Source organism: Protomyctophum parallelum, assembly GCF_964188405.1.
Source record: "Protomyctophum parallelum genome assembly, chromosome: 3".
Classification (NCBI taxonomy): Eukaryota; Metazoa; Chordata; class Actinopteri; order Myctophiformes; family Myctophidae; genus Protomyctophum; species Protomyctophum parallelum.
In genome coordinates this window covers 9,816,827-9,839,326 of record NC_139698.1, presented here as the reverse complement: position 1 = coordinate 9,839,326, position 22,500 = coordinate 9,816,827, and the positions used below count along the sequence as shown (strand labels likewise).

Sequence of the window (22,500 nt, the reverse complement as noted above, 5' to 3'; positions counted from 1 at the left end):
GAAGCTCTATCACGAGTCAAATATAAAGCCCGAAGTGGAGCCTCTTCCCCACTTCCGTTTCATCTTTACAGTCGCGCAAAATGTATCCTAATATAAACCATCTACCGGTATATAGCTTGCTGCTTAGCAGAACTGTAAATAAAATAAAAAGCTCTAAAAGATATTTTTAAATATATTTTCGTGAACGGAAATGGCAGCTCAATTTCGGGAGGTGTAGTTTAAGACTACTGTGGAATAGTTGTTGACTAAAGAGGAGGACCGTCCTGCACGTGCTGTGGTTCTACGTCATTTACTTCATAGCAATCTTAAGCTTTTAAGCACTTTAACCATTATTTAGACTTGCGAAACCTCATTTGTCCAAAATCGTAACTTTTCATGATTCAAATTCAAAAATAGCATAAGTAGCAGATCTACAAGCGAAATGTTTACAGCTTCAGGAGCAGTCATGACACACATCATGGCAGTCACTAAGCCTCCACCAAAGCCCCCCCCCCCCCCCCCCCACCCCCCACCAAAGCCCCCCCAGGCCTCCACAAAGCCCCCCCATAGCCCCCGGAGCCAATGCATGCTCTTTCCGACGTCAAAAAATGGTTTGGACAGGCTTTCAGAACTCCATATACTAACTTTTCGCGTTTCTTTCCCCGTGAATTAACGCCCCACTTGATCATTCATAATACACCGTCACAAGCATCCTCACACAACATCTTTTCAAATGGGGGGGTTCTAAAATACATAATCGATGTGTGAACAATAGATGTTTTCTTTACAACATGGCGTCTTAAAAGGAAGAAAATCAAACTACACCATCTGGACGGGAGCACGTTATTCTATCATGCAAGACACCCGGCATACGCACGCACGCACGCACGTGCGTGCACACACACACGTATCGTACCGTATACCTTTAGTGCATGTACTGGATGGGATGTGCGTAAATAGAACAGACAGTGACTCACACATTCTAACAAACAAGTTAAACACACTAACAGTTAGACAGTGCCATCTGCGTCTAATTTGTTGTTTGTTACAAAGCATCTTTGCACCGTGTGTTTGTTTGTGCAAGACTCTGTTTCTGAGTCCATGTGCTTGCTGTGTGTGGTGTGTGTGTGTGTGTGTGTGTGTGTGTGTGTGTGGATGTCCTGTGTGTCTCTCTGCTACCAATATTGACCGGTAACAGAAATATCGGCCAATACCGATCATGTGGCCGATACATCGGCGCATCACTACCCTAAACCTGTGTACTTCCTCAAGCAAAATGTTGAATATAGGCCTCTCTCTCCCTCTCGCCCCCTCTCTCGCCCCCTCTCTCTCTCTCTCCATCTCCCCATCTCTCTCTCCTCCTCTCTCTCTCTCCATCTCCCCATCTCTCTCTCCCCCTATCTCTCTCTCTCTCTCTCTGATTAGACCCCACCGCGCGGCTCCATCAGGGGACCCAATCCCCCAGCTGTCACTCGGGCACCGCTGCCGTTTGATTGAAAACAATCAGGCCTCTGATGGCACAATTACCCTGACCCTTTAGCCGAGCGGCCGCCGCCATAATCAGCCCCTGATTAGGCTCCGCTCCGCGCGCTCCGTACCGCGGCTCCTCTCCTTCACTCCGCCCGGAAGGTTAACCCACTCGGACCTGAGAACGCGTGTGTGTCGCCTTACAGCGTTTAACCACACAAACCCATTGTTTTATACTTAAGCTGTTGAAAAACAGCAGATCTACAAGCTTGTAGCACGGCTTGTAGATCTGATATTTTTGTGAAAAATCGTGAAAATGTGGCGCAAATCTTTGAATATTAGATTCTTTCAGAGCGAACGTTTTTTAACTCAAATCTTTGCTTCTGGGGGGGGGGATCCCTGGAACAACATATTTTCAGATGGGGGTCGGCAGCCAATTACATATAATTTTAGTTACATATAATAATAGTTTGAGAACCACTGATATAGAAACATTATAGGTTTTTTAGAAAACCGATTAAACCGTGATTTAGAAGACATTCTCAGTTCTCAATGGGTTAATTTGGGCATCAGACGGGAAGCGAGAGAAGCGAACGGGGGCCGCCGTCCGAGAGAAAAAAGTGTGTGTGTGTGTGTGTGTGGGGGGGGGGGTGGGGGAGGGTAGGTGAAACAGAGGAGGGTTGGCACGGCTTGGCAGGCGCTAATGTCAGCACCGATATAGTTTGGCTGTCAGTCTTCGTCACACAGAGTTCTCTTCCCTCTCGCTTCAGTCTAGCGCTCTGGAAATCACATTTTCTCGCTCTTTGTTGTTGGTTTTTTTTCCTTTGACTTTACATTTCTGTCTTGCGTGCCTTTTGCAGTTCTGGTTTTCTGCTCTACCCCCCCCCCCCCCCCCCATGCTTTTTAACCCATTCTGACCTGAGATCAGATTCATACGAGGTTTCCGCCGGACACACACTGGTCTGATGAACCCATTCTGACCTGAGATCAGATTCAAAATGTCAGTCGCTCTTCGATTTTTCAAAAATAGCAGACCTACAAGCTCGTATCGCGCCACTCGGTGGCGCGATATGAGCTTGTAGATCTGCTATTTTTCAATAGCTAAAGCATAACATGATGCTAACACCAAAATGGGTGCCCGGTCAGAATGGGTTATAAAGGCAAATCCATGCAGATCTACAAGCTCACCACATTGTGGGCTTGTAGATTTATCGGCCATTTTCGACACACGACTTCGCCATATACAGTATGCAGCGACTGAGGTATTACCCACTCTCACTTTCGCTCACTCACTATTAGTATCAGCCTCTCTCTCACACACACACACACACACACACACACACACACACACACACACACACACACACACACACACACACACACACACACACACACACACACACACACACACACACACACACACACACACACACTCTTCCTCAGTGAGGATGGGGGGGGTGGTGATTTATTCAGTGCCCTGAGGAAGTTGTGTGATGCAGTGTGACCTTCACACTCAGCTGTGCTCACACACACACACACGTGCAAGCACACACACACACACACACACACACACACACACACACACACGTGCACACACACACACACACACACACACACACACACACACACACACACACACGTGCACACACACGTTTGTGTTATTGCACTTATGAGGACCTGAACATTTCAGAGCAGCAATTTTATGAATGCTATTTTAACCATAACCGTTCAGCAGGAAAATAAGCAGAAAATGACAGATCTGAAAACTCACAATGAGTCACGCTGTGACGCATTGTGAGCTTGCAGATCAGCATTTTCTTTGCTGCAGGCCACCTCAGTACAAGTTAGGCATAACTCCGAACCCAACACTTGGAAAACCGAAAACCGTCCTCACAATCTATACCTGCGGACATTTGGACCTCAGAAGTACTTACACCTCCCTTGACAGCAGGATCTAAATAATCATTATTGACACACACACACACACACACACACACACACACACACACACACACACTTTACCTTCCATATGTCCTCCTCGCTGAGCGAGGTGAGGCGGTCGCTCTTTAGCGCCTCCCGGAGGAGGCGGTAGGGCAGCTGCAGCGCCTCCTGCTGGCGGCTCTGGGTCAGCTCGGCCAGGTGTTCCACCAGGAAGCTGACCACGGCGCCCTCCAGGGAGGGCAGGTGGAAGAGGTCGGCCACGCGGTACAGCTCCAGGTAGTTACTGCTGCTCAGCTCCTACAGCGCACGGGGGACCAAAAAAACAGGTAGTTACTGCTGCTCAGCTCCTACAGCGCACAGAGGACAAAACAAACAGGTAGTTACTGCTGCTCAGCTCCTACAGCGCACGGGGGACCAAAAAAACAGGTAGTTACTGCTGCTCAGCTCCTACAGCGCACAGAGGACAAAACAAACAGGTAGTTACTGCTGCTCAGCTCCTACAGCGCACAGAGGACAAAACAAACAGGTAGTTACTGCTGCTCAGCTCCTACAGCGCACAGAGGACAAAACAAACAGGTAGTTACTGCTGCTCAGCTCCTACAGCGCACAGAGGACAAAACAAACAGGTAGTTACTGCTGCTCAGCTCCTACAGCGCACAGAGGACAAAACAAAGAAAACATTTTGCTCCAGGACTGTACTTAACTCATTGACCGCCGACACCCCCATCTGGTGTCTGAAAAGGGTACACCAGGACCGCCGCCCGGTCATTTAATACGGTGAGCCCTCTTAGTTTGAAACCCGAGACCCAGGAAGTGAATTATCGCTATGAAACGCGTGCCGCCGTTGTTATTTAATTGCACCCAAAACATACATTTTGTAACCGGGGATCATATCGTTTAGACAAATGAGGCGCAAATCAAGCTCGTTTTGAGCAAAAAACATGAATCAGAGATATTATGATTTAAAAAACGTCATCAGGGCCTGATGAAGACCGGTATAGGTCGAAACATGTCGGTTTAATAACGTTTTCCTCCTTTTTAACCTTTAAGTGTGCCCGGATCTCCGCTTTGTTCTATAGATGTGTTATCCTGATTGATCCCAGGAGCACCTGTTTACTATTTTTTACATGAGCACATGGTTGCTTCCTTGCCTCTGCCACATAACTCAATTTGAGGTTTTTGATTTTTTTTGTTTTTGTTGCATAAATCAGTGCTATTGAACACCCTTTACATCTGTGTGTTGGTTAAAACAATATTAAACCAATTAAAAGTAGTAAAAAGTGCTTCAGACAACACCTCTTAACTCCATTGGACCCTCAAACTGTCTGCTAAAACACAGCTAACTCCACCAACTCTCCACCTCTCATGCAAGTATTTAACAATATATAAAGTCACAATACCAACTTTAATGAGGCAGTGTTTTCTTCATTTCCTGAGAAATTTATATTTTTCATTTTCTGAAGAATTAACATTTTTGGTTTCTTTCCAACAGCAGAGATGCTTGTCTCAAAGATGAAGCCATGCATGTTTAAGTACAAATGTCTTGCACAGTGAGACTGTGACTACACTACAGTACCACTTCATTGCTTCCCTGGGGGAAATAAATGATCTATTGACCTAATACTTGTCAACCTTCAATTCTATTCTAGTAATTTGAGTATCTGTGTGCTCTGCAAGAGGCTCTATCTGTCTAGAACACTGGTCCAGGGACCACAAGGGGTCCAAATGGACCCTTATGGGTCTGTAACTCTGAGGCCTCATTCACACGTACCAAACACCAATCAAGAAAATGTTTGGTCATTATTTTAGGCCACCACAATGCTTTTCCAATGGGAGTCACATGGTTTGACCAAACATTTTTGTTTGATCGGGGGGGGAGGGACAGAACACCACCAGCAATCAGCAATCTAACACAAATGTTTGGTCAAACCATGTGGAAAAAAAAAAAAAAAACATTTTCTTGATTGGTGTTTGATACGTGTGAATGAGGCCTGAGAGTGCAAATGGAACACATACTGTACATCATCATCATCATCATCATGCATCATAATACATCACATTCAGTGCTCAGCCAATCAAATCATCACTATGGGGTACAAACATTCTCAGCCGATTAAATCATCATTATTTGGTACACACAGACACACAAATCTGGGCATAGGAGGGGCTAGCGCGGCGCCCCTCAAAAACGCGGTTGTGGTAAACATACACACAAAGCCGCACGTGTGATAGGGAGTGGTTAGCACCGCTCAAAAACACTTCATTTAGCATTTTCAGTGGAAATGAAAAACATGAAAAAATTGCTGAACTTGCCGAGGTTCCATTTACACTCCCAGTAAGATTGGCACTCAGCATTCTGCATGATTTGTTTTGAAGAGTTCAGCATGGTGACTGTCGGCAGCTTTTAACGTTAACCATTTATCTGTGGTAAAATAAAATGTAACTTTCACATTTCATCCACAAGTGACTCCATGGAGATAGAGAAGAACAGGCAGGAGGGGATCTGTTGAAAACAGCAGTGGGACAACACTGCCATCTACTGGTGTGGGTGCCACCCTCCACCTCATTCAAACTAAAACTACAAAATATATATACAGTATTCATCATTGATTAATTATCCCTATTTTGGCCGTGTCATTATAGGTGAAATGTTAGTTTTTTAAATATGTCGATTTAATTCATAACATAATGATCAAAATTAGTAGAAATAGTTCACGAGGTGTCATTGCGACAAGATTTTAGACCTGCTATTTTCCCTATTGCTGGACACGATTGTGCGACTATGTAGGCTATAAAATAACGTTTAAGCGGTCATCGATACATAAAATAGATTAGTAATATTAAATATTATTATTAGATTAAGTGACAATGAAGTAATCAATACAATAATCATTAAGAAAATAATCGGTATTTGCAGCACCTGCAATTCATTCTCACCAAGTCTTTCTTCAACTGTGCACACACTACCCAAAATATGAACAGCCAAACTGAATATAATTGTAACAAATTTCTGTTAATATTTTGGATAGTGTGTAGTAGTAGTTGAACACTAGTGTACACAGACAGACCAGGTTTGTGCAGGGGTGAGCCGACTGTATAGAAGTGTTGTTTTTAGCAACAAATTTATATTTAGCTTTAGTCATAGTCTTTGGAATGAAACTTAATTTAGTTTTAGTCAACTAAATGTCATGCGATTTTAGTCGACTAAATCTACAGTTGATTTAGTCGACTAAAATGTGTTTTAGTGGGCCTTGATGCCGTCGTAATGGCTGATATTACACTTGCTGAAAATAGCCGATCTACAAGCTCACAACGTGAGCTTGTAGTTCGGCTGTTTTCAGCATGCAACCAAGTGTAAAATGACTTATACTGGATCTCTTGTCCACTAGTCCCTTCCTAACATTTTAGTCTAGTTTTTATTTGTTGACGAAATTGTCAGTATATTTAGTCTTATTTTAGTCATAATAGCTTAGTTTCCATTTTGTTTTCGTCAGCGGAAAAAGGTAGTCAACGAACATTCCTCATAGTTTTAGTCGACGAAATGTTTAGAGTCTTTGGTATGACCGGCCAGGGATTGAACCCCGACCTCCCAGTCTCAGGGCGGACACTCTAACCACAAGGCCACTGAGCTGGTGACATTTGCAAGATAAATGCATAATTATGACAACACAAAAGTTTGCCCATTATGCAAATAAATAGAATAAAATTGTATAGTATATTGTGGGTTAATAAATGCATTAGGCCTACATTAAATACATACATTTAAGAGGTTATTTCAATCGGTGACTGCTCGCAAGCTTGTGCACGCAGCGTATTGTAAGCCCCACTAAAGATCCACAGCACATCTCTGGGTTTGTGGATGAATTAAGAAGATTTTAGTGTCTTTTAGTGACAGCTATTTCTTGGAATGAAAACACATTTGACCACCAGGTGGCATACGTGAGCATAGTCCATACCATGATGTAACTCTACTCACTACAAACATAATTATACTAGTAATCAGATCACACTGCCAGTGGTGGAAAGTAACTAAGTACATTTACTTAAGTGATGTACACGAGTACAATTCTGAGGTATATGTACTTTGCTTGAGTATTTCCAATTTCCAATACTTTTCCTTCTACTCCACTGACTACATCTTTAATCCAAATATTGTGGTTCTACTTTTACCTCCTCCTTCACCTGGGTGAAATGTACCCACAATGCACTCAGCCAAATCCACCACATTCAGCAAAAAGAAAGAAAAAGAGTGCTGCTTTGTGATATTGTCATTGATTTTTTTTATTTTTTTTCAGTGTAGAATTATCAACCTACTATTAGTATATGGCTTTCATCATCATCATTTACTGTCTTAAATGTTATTTGTATACCAATCAATGCTCATTTGTATACTTACTGTATATATAGGGGCGGCGGTGGCTCAGGGGTAGAGTGCCTGGATGATAACCGTAAGGTTGCCAGTTCGAACCCGGGCTACCCCAGAGTTACTGCCGAAGTGTCCTTGAGCAAGACACTGAACCCCTAATTGCTCCCGATGTGCTAGTTGGTGCCTTGCATGGTTTCCGCTGCCATCGGTGTATGAATGTGTGTGTGAACGGGTGAATGTAATGCACAATCTCTGTAAAGCGCCTTGGATAAAGGCGCTATATAAATGCACCATTTACCATTTTATATAGTTGTCTACCGTTTATTTACTGTACATCTACAGTACATCTACAAGATCTACAAGCTTGTAGATCTGCTATTTTTGGAAAATCGTGAAAATGCGGCACAAATCTTTGAATATAATATTCTTTCAGAGCGAACATTTTTTTTGGACAACGTATTTTCATATGGGGGTCAGTGGCCAATCACATATCATTATGGGGGTCAGTGGCCAATCACATATCATTATGGGGGTCAGTGGCCAATCACATATCATTGTTGGGGTCCTTGACATGAAATATTTGAACTTGAGCAGGACTAATAGGCACTCAGAACACATAACTGCACCTGTTTGCCCAGCACTGATTAGTGCATGGTTAGCAGTGGTGGAAAGTACCTAAGTATATTTAGTACTGTATTTAAGTACTGTACTTAAGTACACTTTTGAGGTATTTTGGTAGTACTTTACAATAACGACCTGTTATAAAGCATTTATAAACATTTATAAGCCGTTTGTAGATGAGTAATAATCACTTTACTTGAGTATCTCCAGTACTTTTACCCCACTACAACTATTTTAAAACGTAGCTTACTAGTTACTCTGGAGATTTTAATTTTGAGTAGAAAACAAAAGACACATTAACCACTACATACCACGGCCATTTGAAAATAGCCGAAAATGTGTAAAACAAAAAGAGTTTAATTTATTAAATGAAATATGAGTATGTTTTACTTTCAGTAGTACTGTAAGTACATGCCGATACCGTTTTACTTTTACATGAGTACATTTTGAATATGGGACTTCTACTTGTGACATTGCAGTATAGATACTTAGTACAACATTAGAGTACTTTGCCCACCACAGGTGGTTAGTCTGAGGCGTTATTTAGCGTTGTGTCGTCCTAGGCTACTATTATGCTTCATTCTGAAGGTGATTTATGTTTTAGTCGAAACGTTAATCAATAAAGAAATAGGGTGCAGACTTCTATTACATTTGTATTGGTCCGGCTGCACCTACAACACTTCAGTGGACGTGTCAGCTATTTTTATTAAGTTATTCTTACCTTATTCTATATTGTAAAAAGAAAACAATCTGTGGAGTCCATACATACTGTACATACATCAAATAGAGAAAGGGAAGATACAGAAATTAATAATGTGCATGGACATTTTTGTTTGCTTTGTTGCTTGTTGGCTTACTGGTATGCTTGGTCTGCATTGATTAATCGATTGATTTATTGATTGATTGATTGATTGATTGATTGATTGATTGAACAGACACGCTATACAATCCTCATGTCTGGGAAAAATATATAATATTGACGTGTTGAGAATAAGCACGTTACATTTGCTAAAAAATAAAGACAAACAGACAGATTTACAACTAGAAAAAGTGCCCTTCTGGGCACAGGTCTCCACCAGGATAGGAATGTAGGACATTGCAGCTTGCCTTCATCTGGTGGTTGGATAAAAGGGCAACAAAAGTAAATTATCCACAGATCCGTGCAGTTAGAGGTAAAACACTTTTCGGTCAGTTATAGCGCCACCTTGAGGCTGAGTTGAAATTGTTCATGTGGCATTTCTTCCTCGGCCTAGTGGGAATGTGCGTGCACAATTTCACGGAAATCACGCGATGTGTTCATGATTTGCAGCATTTTGTTTGAAACTGAGCACTACTGTGAACTTTGGAAGCCAATCTTAACCAATCAGGATGGAGTCTGAGAAATCTGAAAGACCCGTTTCGTTGAATGGCTCTAGAGAGACTGTGTACCAATTTGCGCGATGTTTGGACAAAATCTGTAGGTGTACTGTGCAAAAACTTGTTTTGCACAAAGCGGCTATAACAGGCCATTCTGGAAATTTTGGGGCAGAGGTTCATCGTTGGCATCCAGGGAGTGTGTGTGCAAAATTTGGCATCGACCGGGTTAACGGTGCCGGAGATTAGCTGCTCACAGACACACACACGGACGGGCGGACACACGGACGGACGGACACACGGACGGACGGACACACGGACGGACGGACGGACGGACGGAGTGCAAAACATACTCTCCCCCCATGCTTTCGGCCTGGTGGAGACAATAATTTAAGTTTTTTGTCTACCACTGTAATGACTGTTGAGCCAATTTATATCTAGGATCATGAGATTATGTGGCCTCATGTGCTCTGTGTGCAGCTTGTGTAGATAATTATAACAGTAGGGAGCAGCGTTTTAAGAGAGGCATGGGAATACATGCAGTGTTGTTGAGCCGCGTGTGTAAATCTGCTTCTGTTGTTGGTGTTGTTGTGTGTTCTCCATGTGTGTGGTTGTGTGCACACGGCACCGTACGAGGCACGTGTGGTGGGGGAATGTGAGTGCACGGACGGATTAACACTCACGTATGTGTGTTTGTTCTCCGTGCACAGTACTGTGTGTCCTGTGTGTGTACCTGTTATGAGGTAGTGGGAACAGAGTATATATTTTGTTTACCTGTATGAGGTACGTTGGAGAACGATGTCTCCATAAGCAACTGTTTATGTACTTTGTTTATGGTGTATCATTGAGTAAATGTACATTGTGTGAGTGTCTTGTTAGCCTGTGTGGGCTGGGCATCTTATGTTGTAGGACACTTTAATAAATAAAAACTATCTATCTAATCGAATATCTATTTGTGGTACAAACCAAAACTAAGAACATATCGTCTTATTAAAAATAATTATGGCCCTGAACCTTATGTTAGACAAAATGTATCCAAAAGTCAGAGATCTTTTTGTGCACAGCTGCATTCTGGGACCTTACCATTAGCTAGAAAAAACGTTTCTTGTACACAATGCAATATTGAAGCAATGATTTGTATGGTGTGTCCTATAAGTCCATGTGGGCTGGGCGCCTTGGGTGCATGACACAAAAATAAAGAATCTATCCATCTGTACCTGTACCATTATTATTATTATTATTATTATTATTATTATTATTATTATTATTATTATTATTATTATATCATCTGTACCTGTATGAGGTAGTGGGAACAGAGGCTGAGCAGCTCCAGCAGCTGAAGGTGACTCCCTGCAGACAACACGTCCTGAACCACCCCAGGCTCCAACACGATCTGACAGACCAGAGAGAGAGAGAGAGGTTAGTCCTGAACCACCCCAGGCTCCAACACGATCTGACAGACCAGAGATAGAGAGAAAGAGAGAGGTTAGTCCTGAACCACCCCAGGCTCCAACACGATCTGACAGACCAGAGAGAGAGAGAGAGAGAGAGAGAGAGAGAGAGAGAGAGGTTAGTCCTGAACCACCCCAGGCTCCAACACGATCTGACAGACCAGAGAGAGAGAGAGAGGTTAGTCCTGGACCACCCCAGGCTCCAACACGATCTGACAGACCAGAGAGAGAGAGAGAGGTTAGTCCTGAACCACCCCAGGCTCCAACACGATCTGACAGACCAGAGAGAGAGAGAGAGGTTAGTCCTGAACCACCCCAGACTCCACCACAGACCACAGAGAGAGAGAGGTTAGTCCTGAACCACCCCAGGCTCCAACACGATCTGACAGACCAGAGAGAGAGAGATAGGTTAGTCCTGAACCACCCCAGGCTCCACCACAGACCACAGAGAGAGAGCGGTTAGTCCTGAACCACCCCAGGCTCCAACACGATCTGACAGACCAGAGAGAGAGAGAGAGGTTAGTCCTGAACCACCCCAGGCTCCAACACGATCTGACAGACCAGAGAGAGAGAGAGAGGTTAGTCCTGAACCACCCCAGGCTCCACCACAGACCACAGAGAGAGGTTAGTCCTGAACCACCCCAGACTCCAACACAGACCAGAGAGAGAGAGAGGTTAGTCCTGAACCACCCCAGACTCCAACACAGACCAGAGAGAGAGAGAGGTTAGTCCTGAACCACCCCAGACTCCAACACAGACCAGAGAGAGAGAGAGAGAGAGAGGTTAGTCCTGAACCACCCCAGGCTCCAACACCATCTGATCTGACACAGAGCAGAAAGGAGAGGAGAGAGGGGTTAGCAGTGTGGTGGGGAGAAAACAATTCAAAAGGTAGTACACAACTATACTCGAGTACTGGTCCTCAAGTACATTCCTTTTTGGGTTATCTGTACTTTACCCCAGTATTTTGTACTTTTGGATACTTGACATTCATTCCACTACATTTCAAAGACAAATACTGTACTTTTGACCTTCATTATGTACATGAGGTGGTCCCTTATTGGCCAAGCGCTCCCACCAACATGTGATTGGCTAGCAGATGTGCTCGTTTACATATGACGTAAGCTTTCCCTTCAATGGCAATGCGGCGTTTAATATTTTGATGTTTACTTTACGTCATATTTAGCGGAATTATCAGCTCTTATCATCATACATCATCATGCATCATCTCATACTGGCCAATCAGAATGCCTGTTACCTGTGATTGGTTGGGTGATTTACTCGTTTACAAATGAGGTCAATTTTCCCTTCAATGTCAATGGAGTTTAATATTTTGATGTTTAATTTACATCATATTTAGCAGAATTCATTGTCAATGGCAAATATTGAGACGGGCGGGGATAAGATTTAGCGGACATTAAGACCGGAATTCCCCTTTCATTGTCAATGGCAAATCTTGAGACGTGTGGGGACAAAAGATGTTTGAAACTGTTTGAAAATCGGTTAAGAATTGAGCAAGTTATGAGAAGGGAAAATGCAGACTTTTGTCAAATGTAATGTCACATCATCACATCGGCTGAAGACTCAACGTCAGGCATGCATGGCAACGCTTTGTGTTGCGTGTGACGTGACGTCACACCAGAGCCGTGGTCGCCCTATAGAAGACACTGCAGCAGGGCGCTCACGTAGTAGAGCCCCTATAGAAGACACTGCAGCAGGGTGCTCACGGAGCAGAGCCCTATAGAAGACACTGCAGCAGGGCGCTCACAGAGCAGAGCCCTATAGAAGACACAGCAGCAGGGCGCTCACAGAGCAGAGCCCTATAGAAGACACTGCAGCAGCAGGGCGCTCACAGAGCAGAGCCCTATAGAAGACACTGCAGCAGGGTGCTCACGGAGCAGAGCCCTATAGAAGACACTGCAGCAGGGCGCTCACGGAGCAGAGCCCTATAGAAGACACTGCAGCAGGGTGCTCACGGAGCAGAGCCCTATAGAAGACACTGCAGCAGCAGGGCGCTCACGCAGCAGAGCCCTATAGAAGACACTGCAGCAGGGCGCTCACGGAGCAGAGCCCTATAGAAGACACTGCAGCAGCAGGGTGCTCACGTAGTAGAGCCCTATAGAAGACACTGCAGCAGGGTGCTCACGGAGCAGAGCCCCTATAGAAGACACTGCAGCAGGGTGCTCACGGAGCAGAGCCCTATAGAAGACACTGCAGCAGGGTGCTCACGGAGCAGAGCCCCTATAGAAGACACTGCAGCAGCAGGGCGCTCACGGAGCAGAGCCCTATAGAAGACACTGCAGCAGCAGGGCGCTCACGGAGCAGAGCCCTATAGAAGACACTGCAGCAGGGCGCTCACAGAGCAGAGCCCTATAGAAGACACTGCAGCAGGGCGCTCACGGAGCAGAGCCCTATAGAAGACACTGCAGCAGGGTGCTCACGGAGCAGAGCCCCTATAGAAGACACTGCAGCAGGGTGCTCACGGAGCAGAGCCCTATAGAAGACACTGCAGCAGGGCGCTCACAGAGCAGAGCCCTATAGAAGACACTGCAGCAGGGTGCTCACAGAGCAGAGCCCTATAGAAGACACTGCAGCAGGGCGCTCACAGAGCAGAGCCCTATAGAAGACACTGCAGCAGGGCGCTCACAGAGCAGAGCCCTATAGAAGACACTGCAGCAGCAGGGCGCTCACGTAGTAGAGCCCTATAGAAGACACTGCAGCAGCAGGGCGCTCACGTGGCAGAGCCCCTATAGAAGACACTGCAGCAGGGCGCTCACGGAGCAGAGCCCTATAGAAGACACTGCAGCAGGGCGCTCACGGAGCAGAGCCCTATAGAAGACACTGCAGCAGGGTGCTCACAGAGCAGAGCCCTATAGAAGACACAGCAGCAGGGTGCTCACGGAGCAGAGCCCTATAGAAGACACTGCAGCAGGGCGCTCACAGAGCAGAGCCCTATAGAAGACACTGCAGCAGGGCGCTCACGGAGCAGAGCCCTATAGAAGACACTGCAGCAGGGCGCTCACGGAGCAGAGCCCTATAGAAGACACTGCAGCAGGGCGCTCACGGAGCAGAGCCCTATAGAAGACACAGCAGCAGGGCGCTCACGGAGCAGAGCCCCTATAGAAGACACTGCAGCAGGGTGCTCACAGAGCAGAGCCCCTATAGAAGACACTGCAGCAGGGCGCTCACAGAGCAGAGCCCTATAGAAGACACTGCAGCAGGGCGCTCACAGAGCAGAGCCCTATAGAAGACACTGCAGCAGGGCGCTCACAGAGCAGAGCCCTATAGAAGACACTGCAGCAGGGCGCTCACAGAGCAGAGCCCTATAGAAGACACTGCAGCAGGGCGCTCACGGAGCAGAGCCCTATAGAAGACACTGCAGCAGGGCGCTCACAGAGCAGAGCCCTATAGAAGACACTGCAGCAGGGCGCTCACGGAGCAGAGCCCTATAGAAGACACTGCAGCAGGGCGCTCACGGAGCAGAGCCCTATAGAAGACACTGCAGCAGGGCGCTCACGGAGCAGAGCCCTATAGAAGACACTGCAGCAGGGCGCTCACGGAGCAGAGCCCTATAGAAGACACTGCAGCAGGGCGCTCACAGAGCAGAGCCCTATAGAAGACACTGCAGCAGCAGGGCGCTCACGTAGTAGAGCCCTATAGAAGACACTGCAGCAGCAGGGCGCTCACGTAGTAGAGCCCTATAGAAGACACTGCAGCAGCAGGGCGCTCACGTGGCAGAGCCCCTATAGAAGACACTGCAGCAGGGCGCTCACGGAGCAGAGCCCCTATAGAAGACACTGCAGCAGCAGGGCGCTCACGTAGTAGAGCCCTATAGAAGACACTGCAGCAGGGTGCTCACGGAGCAGAGCCCCTATAGAAGACACTGCAGCAGCAGGGTGCTCACGTAGTAGAGCCCTATAGAAGACACTGCAGCAGGGTGCTCACGGAGCAGAGCCCCTATAGAAGACACTGCAGCAGCAGGGCGCTCACGTAGTAGAGCCCTATAGAAGACACTGCAGCAGGGCGCTCACGGAGCAGAGCCCTATAGAAGACACTGCAGCAGGGCGCTCACGCAGCAGAGCCCTATAGAAGACACTGCAGCAGGGTGCTCACAGAGCAGAGCCCTATAGAAGACACTGCAGCAGGGCGCTCACGGAGCAGAGCCCTATAGAAGACACTGCAGCAGGGTGCTCACAGAGCAGATTACTCCTTACTATTACTGAGACGGCTAGAGAGAGCTGAGAAAGAGGGAGATGTTGCGATGCACAGTGACCAATAAGACAGGAGGCCCGGAGGGCGTTGCTGTGGCCGTAGGGTACAAGGTGTACTCGTTTGGACGCTCCCACACGGGAAACATAAATCAGATGAAGGTGCACATCTTCAACACAGTGTCTTTACTCTGGATACTGTTGCCCCCGGTGACGGGTGAACGAGGAAACGACGCATTTCAGGTTCCCTCCTGGCGCGTTTACCACACGGCCGTGCTGATCAAAGGCACCATCTACGTCTGGGGCGGGGTTCAATTTACATACTTCTGCAAGAATGTGCTCTATGCGTTCCATGTCAACACCCACCGATGGTTCAAGCCCCAGGTTTCTGGGACTGTCCCAGAGAGGAGGTACAGCCACTCGGCCTGCGCGGTGGGGAAGGTCATGTACGTCCACGGAGGAATCACCCAGACGGGAGGCGTCAATGACACGTACAAGCTGCACACCCCCACAATGGTCTGGTCTTTAATCATCACCTCGGGCACTCCGGCACCCGTTTCAGAATGTCACTCTGCCACCATCATCGGAACAAAGATGTTTGTATTCGGGGGAGGGATGCAGTGGATCCACAAGAACAACCTCAGAGTGTTTGACACGGAGACCAACCTCTGGAAGAGCACACCTTCTGCCCCGCTTCTAAGAAGTCACGCCAGTCACTCAGCCTTCACCTATAATGGAGAACTGTACATATTCGGTGCCTATGACGACAGCCAGCAGTTCAATGATCTGTGGAGATTCAATCCAGAGACCTTCCACTGGAAGAAGGTTGAGCCCAAGGTGAACGGCCCATATCGGAGGTTTTGGATGTGCAGCGGCATGGAGGGAGATCGTGTGATCCTCTTCCAAGGAGACACGTTCACGTCTGCCGATGACCTGTACATCTTAGACTTCAATCCTAGTCTGAAGACGTTATGCAAGCCGGCAGTTATTCAGTACGGTCTGGAGCGGTCAGAACTCCCACACAACCTCAGGTGGGAGCTGTCGGCTATGACGAGACGTAACCACTTTCATGAGCCCTAGCGTCTCTGTTCTGTGAGGGATAGAAGCTGAAAATAGCTGATTTAAAAGCTTGTAGATCGTCGGCAAACAGATTTGGCGTAGAGGGGGGGAAACTGCGAACTACAGTAAGTACAGGTCAACTCGCAACTTGCATTTTGCAATAACGTCATGGAAAAGGTCCCAAGTCAAGACAGGAAAGTCCCAAGTCAAAAATGTTTTTCTTTCGAGTCTACAACAAGTAATACATTTGTTTTGAGAAGTCACGAGGCCATTTCAATGCAAAATTGTACTTGTATTTGTTTGTACTATTGTACTTGTATTTGTACTTGTTTTTGAGAGCGCTAGCTAGCCCCTAGTTCAATGTTTGTTTTGTGGGAAAATCCACGTCATAATGTGCCTCATTATGTCATATTGTCTCTTTATTTATTGTTAATCTTTGTGTTGGCACCGTTTGTTTTATATCACCATTACATCACCTAATCAACATGAGTTAGACGTTAATAGCGCCCCTCACTTCACACGGGTGTGATTTCTTTATTTAATTTTCCATTCTCTCTTTTTCCATTCTCTCTTCGGCAACATATACAATTATATTATCCCATTTTTACAACTGTTTGTTCTGTTCAGTTTACTTCAGCTCTATCTGTTTTTGGCATGTATTTTTTCACACAGGTGCAACATTTAACTTAAGCCCACCACACACCGGCTGTGTCCGCCGCGCGGCGGACACAGCCGCCTCCATTATTTTCAATGAACCTAACGCACACCGGCTCTGTCCGCCGCGTCGCCTGGCGCGCCGATAGAACCCAGTTCTATTTTCCAGGCGGCGCCGCGCGGCAACGCGTCGCGCCGCAGACGGTCGCAGACGGTGTGTGTCGGGCTTCTGTTCTGATTGTGTACTTTAAATTCCCTTCTTGAGGACAGTGTTTAACCCAACTATTTTACGTATAACATGTAATGCATACAGTACACTGTAACCATTATGGCATATGGCTGTTGTCTTGGCTTGGTTAGGGTTTTAGTTAACTCACATTTCAACCCACATTTCTTGAATATTGCTATTATTTTGCTGTTGACCCCCTCATAGACCCCTCCAACGTTTGTTCGAAACACTGTTACTGTACGTCAATGTCTCATCACGAACACATTTATCCTTGTACGGTCGGACACATGACCTTATCCCCAGTGAGGACAAGGCAAGAGACATGTGTCAGATCGCATCTAGTCTTGCATTGCCAGACTGTTCCCCCTCGCAATTTCCAAATGCTTCCATCATACATCCCTTTTTTATATATAATTTTTATATAACACATTTCTCACCCCTGTGTCAATTATCTAATGTGACCCTGGTCTACACCCCCCGCCAACCTGGTCCCCATTAGCCTGGGCACCGTTTCATTTTGGTATATGATCCGGGCTGGAGCCGGATGATATGCTTACGTCAAGTTGTAGGCAATGGTTTGCCTACAACAAACAGGAAGCTGTTTGTTGCTTCCTGTTTGAATAAAAGCAATAAAAGCTCTCGTAAGCGAGAGCTTTTATTGCGAGGGAAAAGGAAGTTGTCGCCGCCTGTTCATCCTGTCTGGGGACTACAAAACAATACTACAACATGACGTAACCACATCATCCTGATGACTACAAAACAATACTACAACATGACGTAACCACATCATCCTGATGACTACAAAACAATACTACAACATGACGTAACCACATCATCCTGATGACTACAAAACAATACTACAACATGACGTAACCACATCATCCTGAATCCTGATGACTACAAAACAATACTACAACATGACGTAACCACATCATCCTGATGACTACAAAACAATACTACAACATGACGTAACCACATCACCCTGATGACTACAAAACAATACTACAACATGACGTAACCACATCATCCTGATGACTACAAAACAATACTACAACATGACGTAACCACATCATCCTGATGACTACAAAACAATACTACAACATGACGTAACTACATCATCCTGATGACTACAAAACAATACTACAACATGACGTAAGCACATCATCCGGCCCCAGCCCGGATCATACAGACTTTTGAAACAGAGACCAGGCTTTCCTCCGAGGCGGTGGAAAGCCTGGTGAGGCGAGGTTAGGTCCCCATATATGGACATGGGGAGAGCATGGGGACTTGAGCTCATGCTTCCTTCATGCCTGAGTGTCCAAGCACCTTGCACCTGACAGGGGGGAGTTTCACTGGTTGGACGTAGCACGTGGAAGGAACACGTTATTCCAACCAGTTCCTTTCCCCTCCATCAGGCGCCCCGGCTGGCCAGGGGGAGGCAGTTTAGAGACCAGGATTACTGCATGTTTTTTGTGAGGGAACCTTCAACCGGGGAGAACATGCAAACTCCACACAGAAGTGCCAACCCCGCCTCGGGTATGGGCACTGATGAGGAAACTGAGGAGGAAACACGCCGCCAGCACCCACAGCATCCCGAGTGGGAATCGAACCCAGGACCTTCTAGCCGTGAGGCGACAGCACTACCAACTGTGCCACCGTGCCCCCATACATACATACATCCCTTTTTGGCCAAAAAGTACCTTTTATATGTGTGGTGGGGGGGCTCAGAGTGCTTCCACTAAGGAAAGTAGGCTTTCTAATGACACAACCCTCCTTTGTATTGGCGAGTATAGCAAAAAAACGTTATTTTCATTTACGCTAAAGACGAGAGGCTGGTCTGCATTTATGCGAGCCCCAGAAGTCATCGGTATAACACAGCTCTAAACACAACAGCATCAGAGCTATGTGGACCAGAGCTGTAACAGGAACACAACATCAGCATGCAGTGGCATTAGAGCTATGTGGACCAGAGCTGTAACAGGAACACAACATCAGCATGCAGCGCGCTGCCTGGTGAGCTATAGCCTGTTGCTATGACCTACTTCTATACAGCCTGGCAGACGCCGTCTCCAAGCCAAGCTCGTGTTCCACCGCGGAAATACAATTAAGTGATGTTATTATATGAGGGATCCATCCAAGCCTCTCAGTACAGAGCCACGGGCTGTGCCAAACCACAAGGATGCTCATTAGACGCTTGTTCCTGGCACACAAGGTCAGCCACAGGCTAGAAGTCACTGCATGGTCAATTAAAAGCAGGTGTTCTGCTTAGTCAGGGGTGGGCAACCTTGAATATGGAGAGGGACACTACATTTCCACATTCACTCCAGTCTAGAGGGCAATATTATGCATTATACTGTTGTAGCAAAAATAGGTGATCTACAAGCTCAAAACGCGTCGCAGTGCGACGCCAAATCGTACTGGTTTTGTGGAATGACTCAGATGCTGTTGTTTATTGGTCCCGAGGCCACAGTGCCCCACGCTGATTTTGTTGAGATTCTGAATGTTTTACTCTGTATTTTAAAATAATCACACTCACGTAAAGTGAGGGGGGTGCATACTTAGTTTAGACTAGTCATTGGTTAGACATAAGGTTGGTGAGGGGTGCATTAAGACGAACGGATTAAGGTTGGTGAGGGGTGCGTTAAAACGACCGGATTAAGGTTGGTGAGAGGTGCGTTAAAATGACCAGATTAAGGTTGGTGAGGGGTGCGTTAAAACGACCGGATTAAGGTTGGTGAGGGGTGCGTTAAAATGACCAGATTAAGGTTGGTGAGGGGTGCGTTAAAACGACCGGATTAAGGTTGGTGAGGGGTGCGTTAACGTTAGGTTTAGGTGTGCTGCCCCGTGGGAGGTTAGGGTTAGGGTGAGGGTTTGAGATATGACTAGTCTAAACTAAGTACTGCACCCGAGTGAGGGACGCTCTTATCATCATACTGTATATCACATTCCGTGCTCAGCCAATCAAATCATGTCCATGGTACAAACACACACAGCAGGGCATAGGAGGGGCTAGCGCCCCCTCAAAAAGTAAGCATTGGGATCATTCATGGCAGTTGGCCGCTGTGCCCTCAAAAATGTGCGACACCAAAGGTCAAGTGGGCTTGCCCCTTATTATGATGAAATTCCATACTCTAAGTCTACTCCATGCATGGGCAACTGGTGGCCCGGGGGCCACATGCGGCCCCCACCTTCACTTAATGTGGCCCTCAAGTTAATATCAGAATACTGATATAATATTGATTTGCAAACATGACCCGCTCTAAAGTGAACATACCTATAATTAATGACATTTGAAATGAAATACAAAATGTTACTTTTCAGGATTCAAATTAAAAGAAAAAATATATAATCAGGATTTCAATTCAAATAATAGCAAAAATAGCTGATCTACAAGCTGAAAACACACCACACTGCGACACGTTTTGAACTTGTAGATCGGCTATTTTTTTGGCCCTCTGGAGTGAGTGTGGAAATATAATAGTGTCCCTCTCCATTGTCAAAGTTGCCCTAACCTGGCATCACCAGGCTGTATCCGGGACCCACAGATGGGTTTGGGAACCAGTGAAGTATAGGGCATTAAAACAGAGATAGGAGCATTCTGCCCTGAGCCTGACAGTATGTGTGTGTGGACGTATAATATGACTCACCTGTCCGGTGTAGGCAAAGTCTAGAGCGTGCTTCAGTCCCACACTGGTCACTCCCTGCAGGGTCACTTCATCAGCCTCACTCTCCACCATACACAGGCTGAACATGGCCTGAATGAAGAGCAGAGAGAGAGCACGCTGGTAAAATAAAGGACAACACAGTGATTCTCAACTGTAGGAATGTCATGGACCTTCCCCATGCGCATGATCCCCATGATCTATCCCTGGGATCCCCCACTGTGTGTGCCGTGAGCGGAGAGAGAACAGCTGACATAAAAGCTCACATTGCGTCACAGATGTGACCGTTTTCTTGGAGGTCTGCTCTACTCAGCCGTTCTCTGCGCGCACCACCTTCGCACGGCGGGGCTTTAAATAATACAGTTTGAGGGGATTCAGATGCGTGGCCATGCAGGCTCTGGTGCCGTGATGGTATATAGGGAGCACTCCGTTTGTCAAAATCAAAGTCGTACAATTTTGCCACACACGTTACCGCAGTGAAGTTTGACTCATCTCTTGGAGCAGTGAGCTACAGCCGTGCCGCGCTCTGGAATCATTCGATTCGTTGATTTGACTCCCCCCAATCCAACCCATTGATGCTGAGTGCCAAGCAGGGAGGCATTGGGTCCCATTTTTACAGTCTTTGGTATGACGCGACCGGGGATCGAACCCCCGACCTCCCCGTTTCAGTGCGGACACTCCAACCACAAGGCCACTGTCTGTGACTAATGAGTGTCCGGTTTCTTTTGGGCCCCGGCCTGCACGCGCATGCTGGTTCTTATCAGTGCGACGTTGTCTGGAAATGCGTCTACTGATTATCCCCTTGCATATTTCCAGTCCTGCCACTGGAGCAGACCCGTCAATATACTGTAGCAATCACCATCTCTGAACCAGACACTCATCTCATGTGGAGCACATAATAACTGAGGAGTGCTTGTTCTTGTGCTGCTGCGTCAACACTCTGCCTGCACAAAACAAAACACTACTGACAACCATTTACATTCCAACCATTTACATTCAGTTATCATTGGGATACATTACTTTGCATCGTGTGACCTGTGTGGCCTTTTCTTCACTTTTAGATTTCTGCACCAAATGGTCAGCAGCACCTCAGAAATGCATTGCGTGAAATACCACATGATCCAATAATTTGGTTACTGAGTGACGTTACATTGATCAACAAATTTGAACAAAGAATATTTTGTGTTACTCGCCAGTACAGCTGCGAAAAAAATCATCTTGGTTAATTGGAAATCTGAAAAATCATCTTCACAGAGACACTGGCCGAATGAGCTTTCATCATACTGTACTCCTGAAAAGATACTGTACAATGTAAGAAGAAGGCCTGCTACGTTTGAAAAGATAAGGGGCAGGTTCTTTGGGGGTTGGTTTTTACTGTTTTTTGTCTTTTATTTTTTGAGTTTGTCTTGTCTTATTTAAAAAAAGAAATGATTCTGAAATTCATTGTTGTAAATGATGATGTCTGCATTATCAATAAATAAATCTTAAAAAAAAAAAAGTTTAACGACATCAT

General features: G+C 46.1%; 1 protein-coding gene across 2 annotated transcripts in view; it reads right to left on the bottom strand.

Annotated features, from left to right (window-relative positions):
- The window catches only part of klhl32 (kelch-like family member 32), a gene marked incomplete at its 3' end in the record, with an annotated part of 76,204 nt that overhangs the window by 11,992 nt on the left and 41,712 nt on the right, over nucleotides 1-22,500 (bottom strand). For both annotated transcript variants that reach the window (XR_014569074.1, XM_083761723.1), the window contains exons 4-6: nucleotides 20,973-21,080; nucleotides 11,022-11,120; nucleotides 3,469-3,684 (exon numbers count right to left, since the gene is read on the bottom strand). Coding sequence is in view for 1 of the 2 variants with exons in the window: in XM_083761723.1 (XP_083617849.1) it covers nucleotides 3,469-3,684; nucleotides 11,022-11,120; nucleotides 20,973-21,080 (423 nt within the window). The remainder of the gene's footprint in view (nucleotides 1-3,468; nucleotides 3,685-11,021; nucleotides 11,121-20,972; nucleotides 21,081-22,500) is intronic.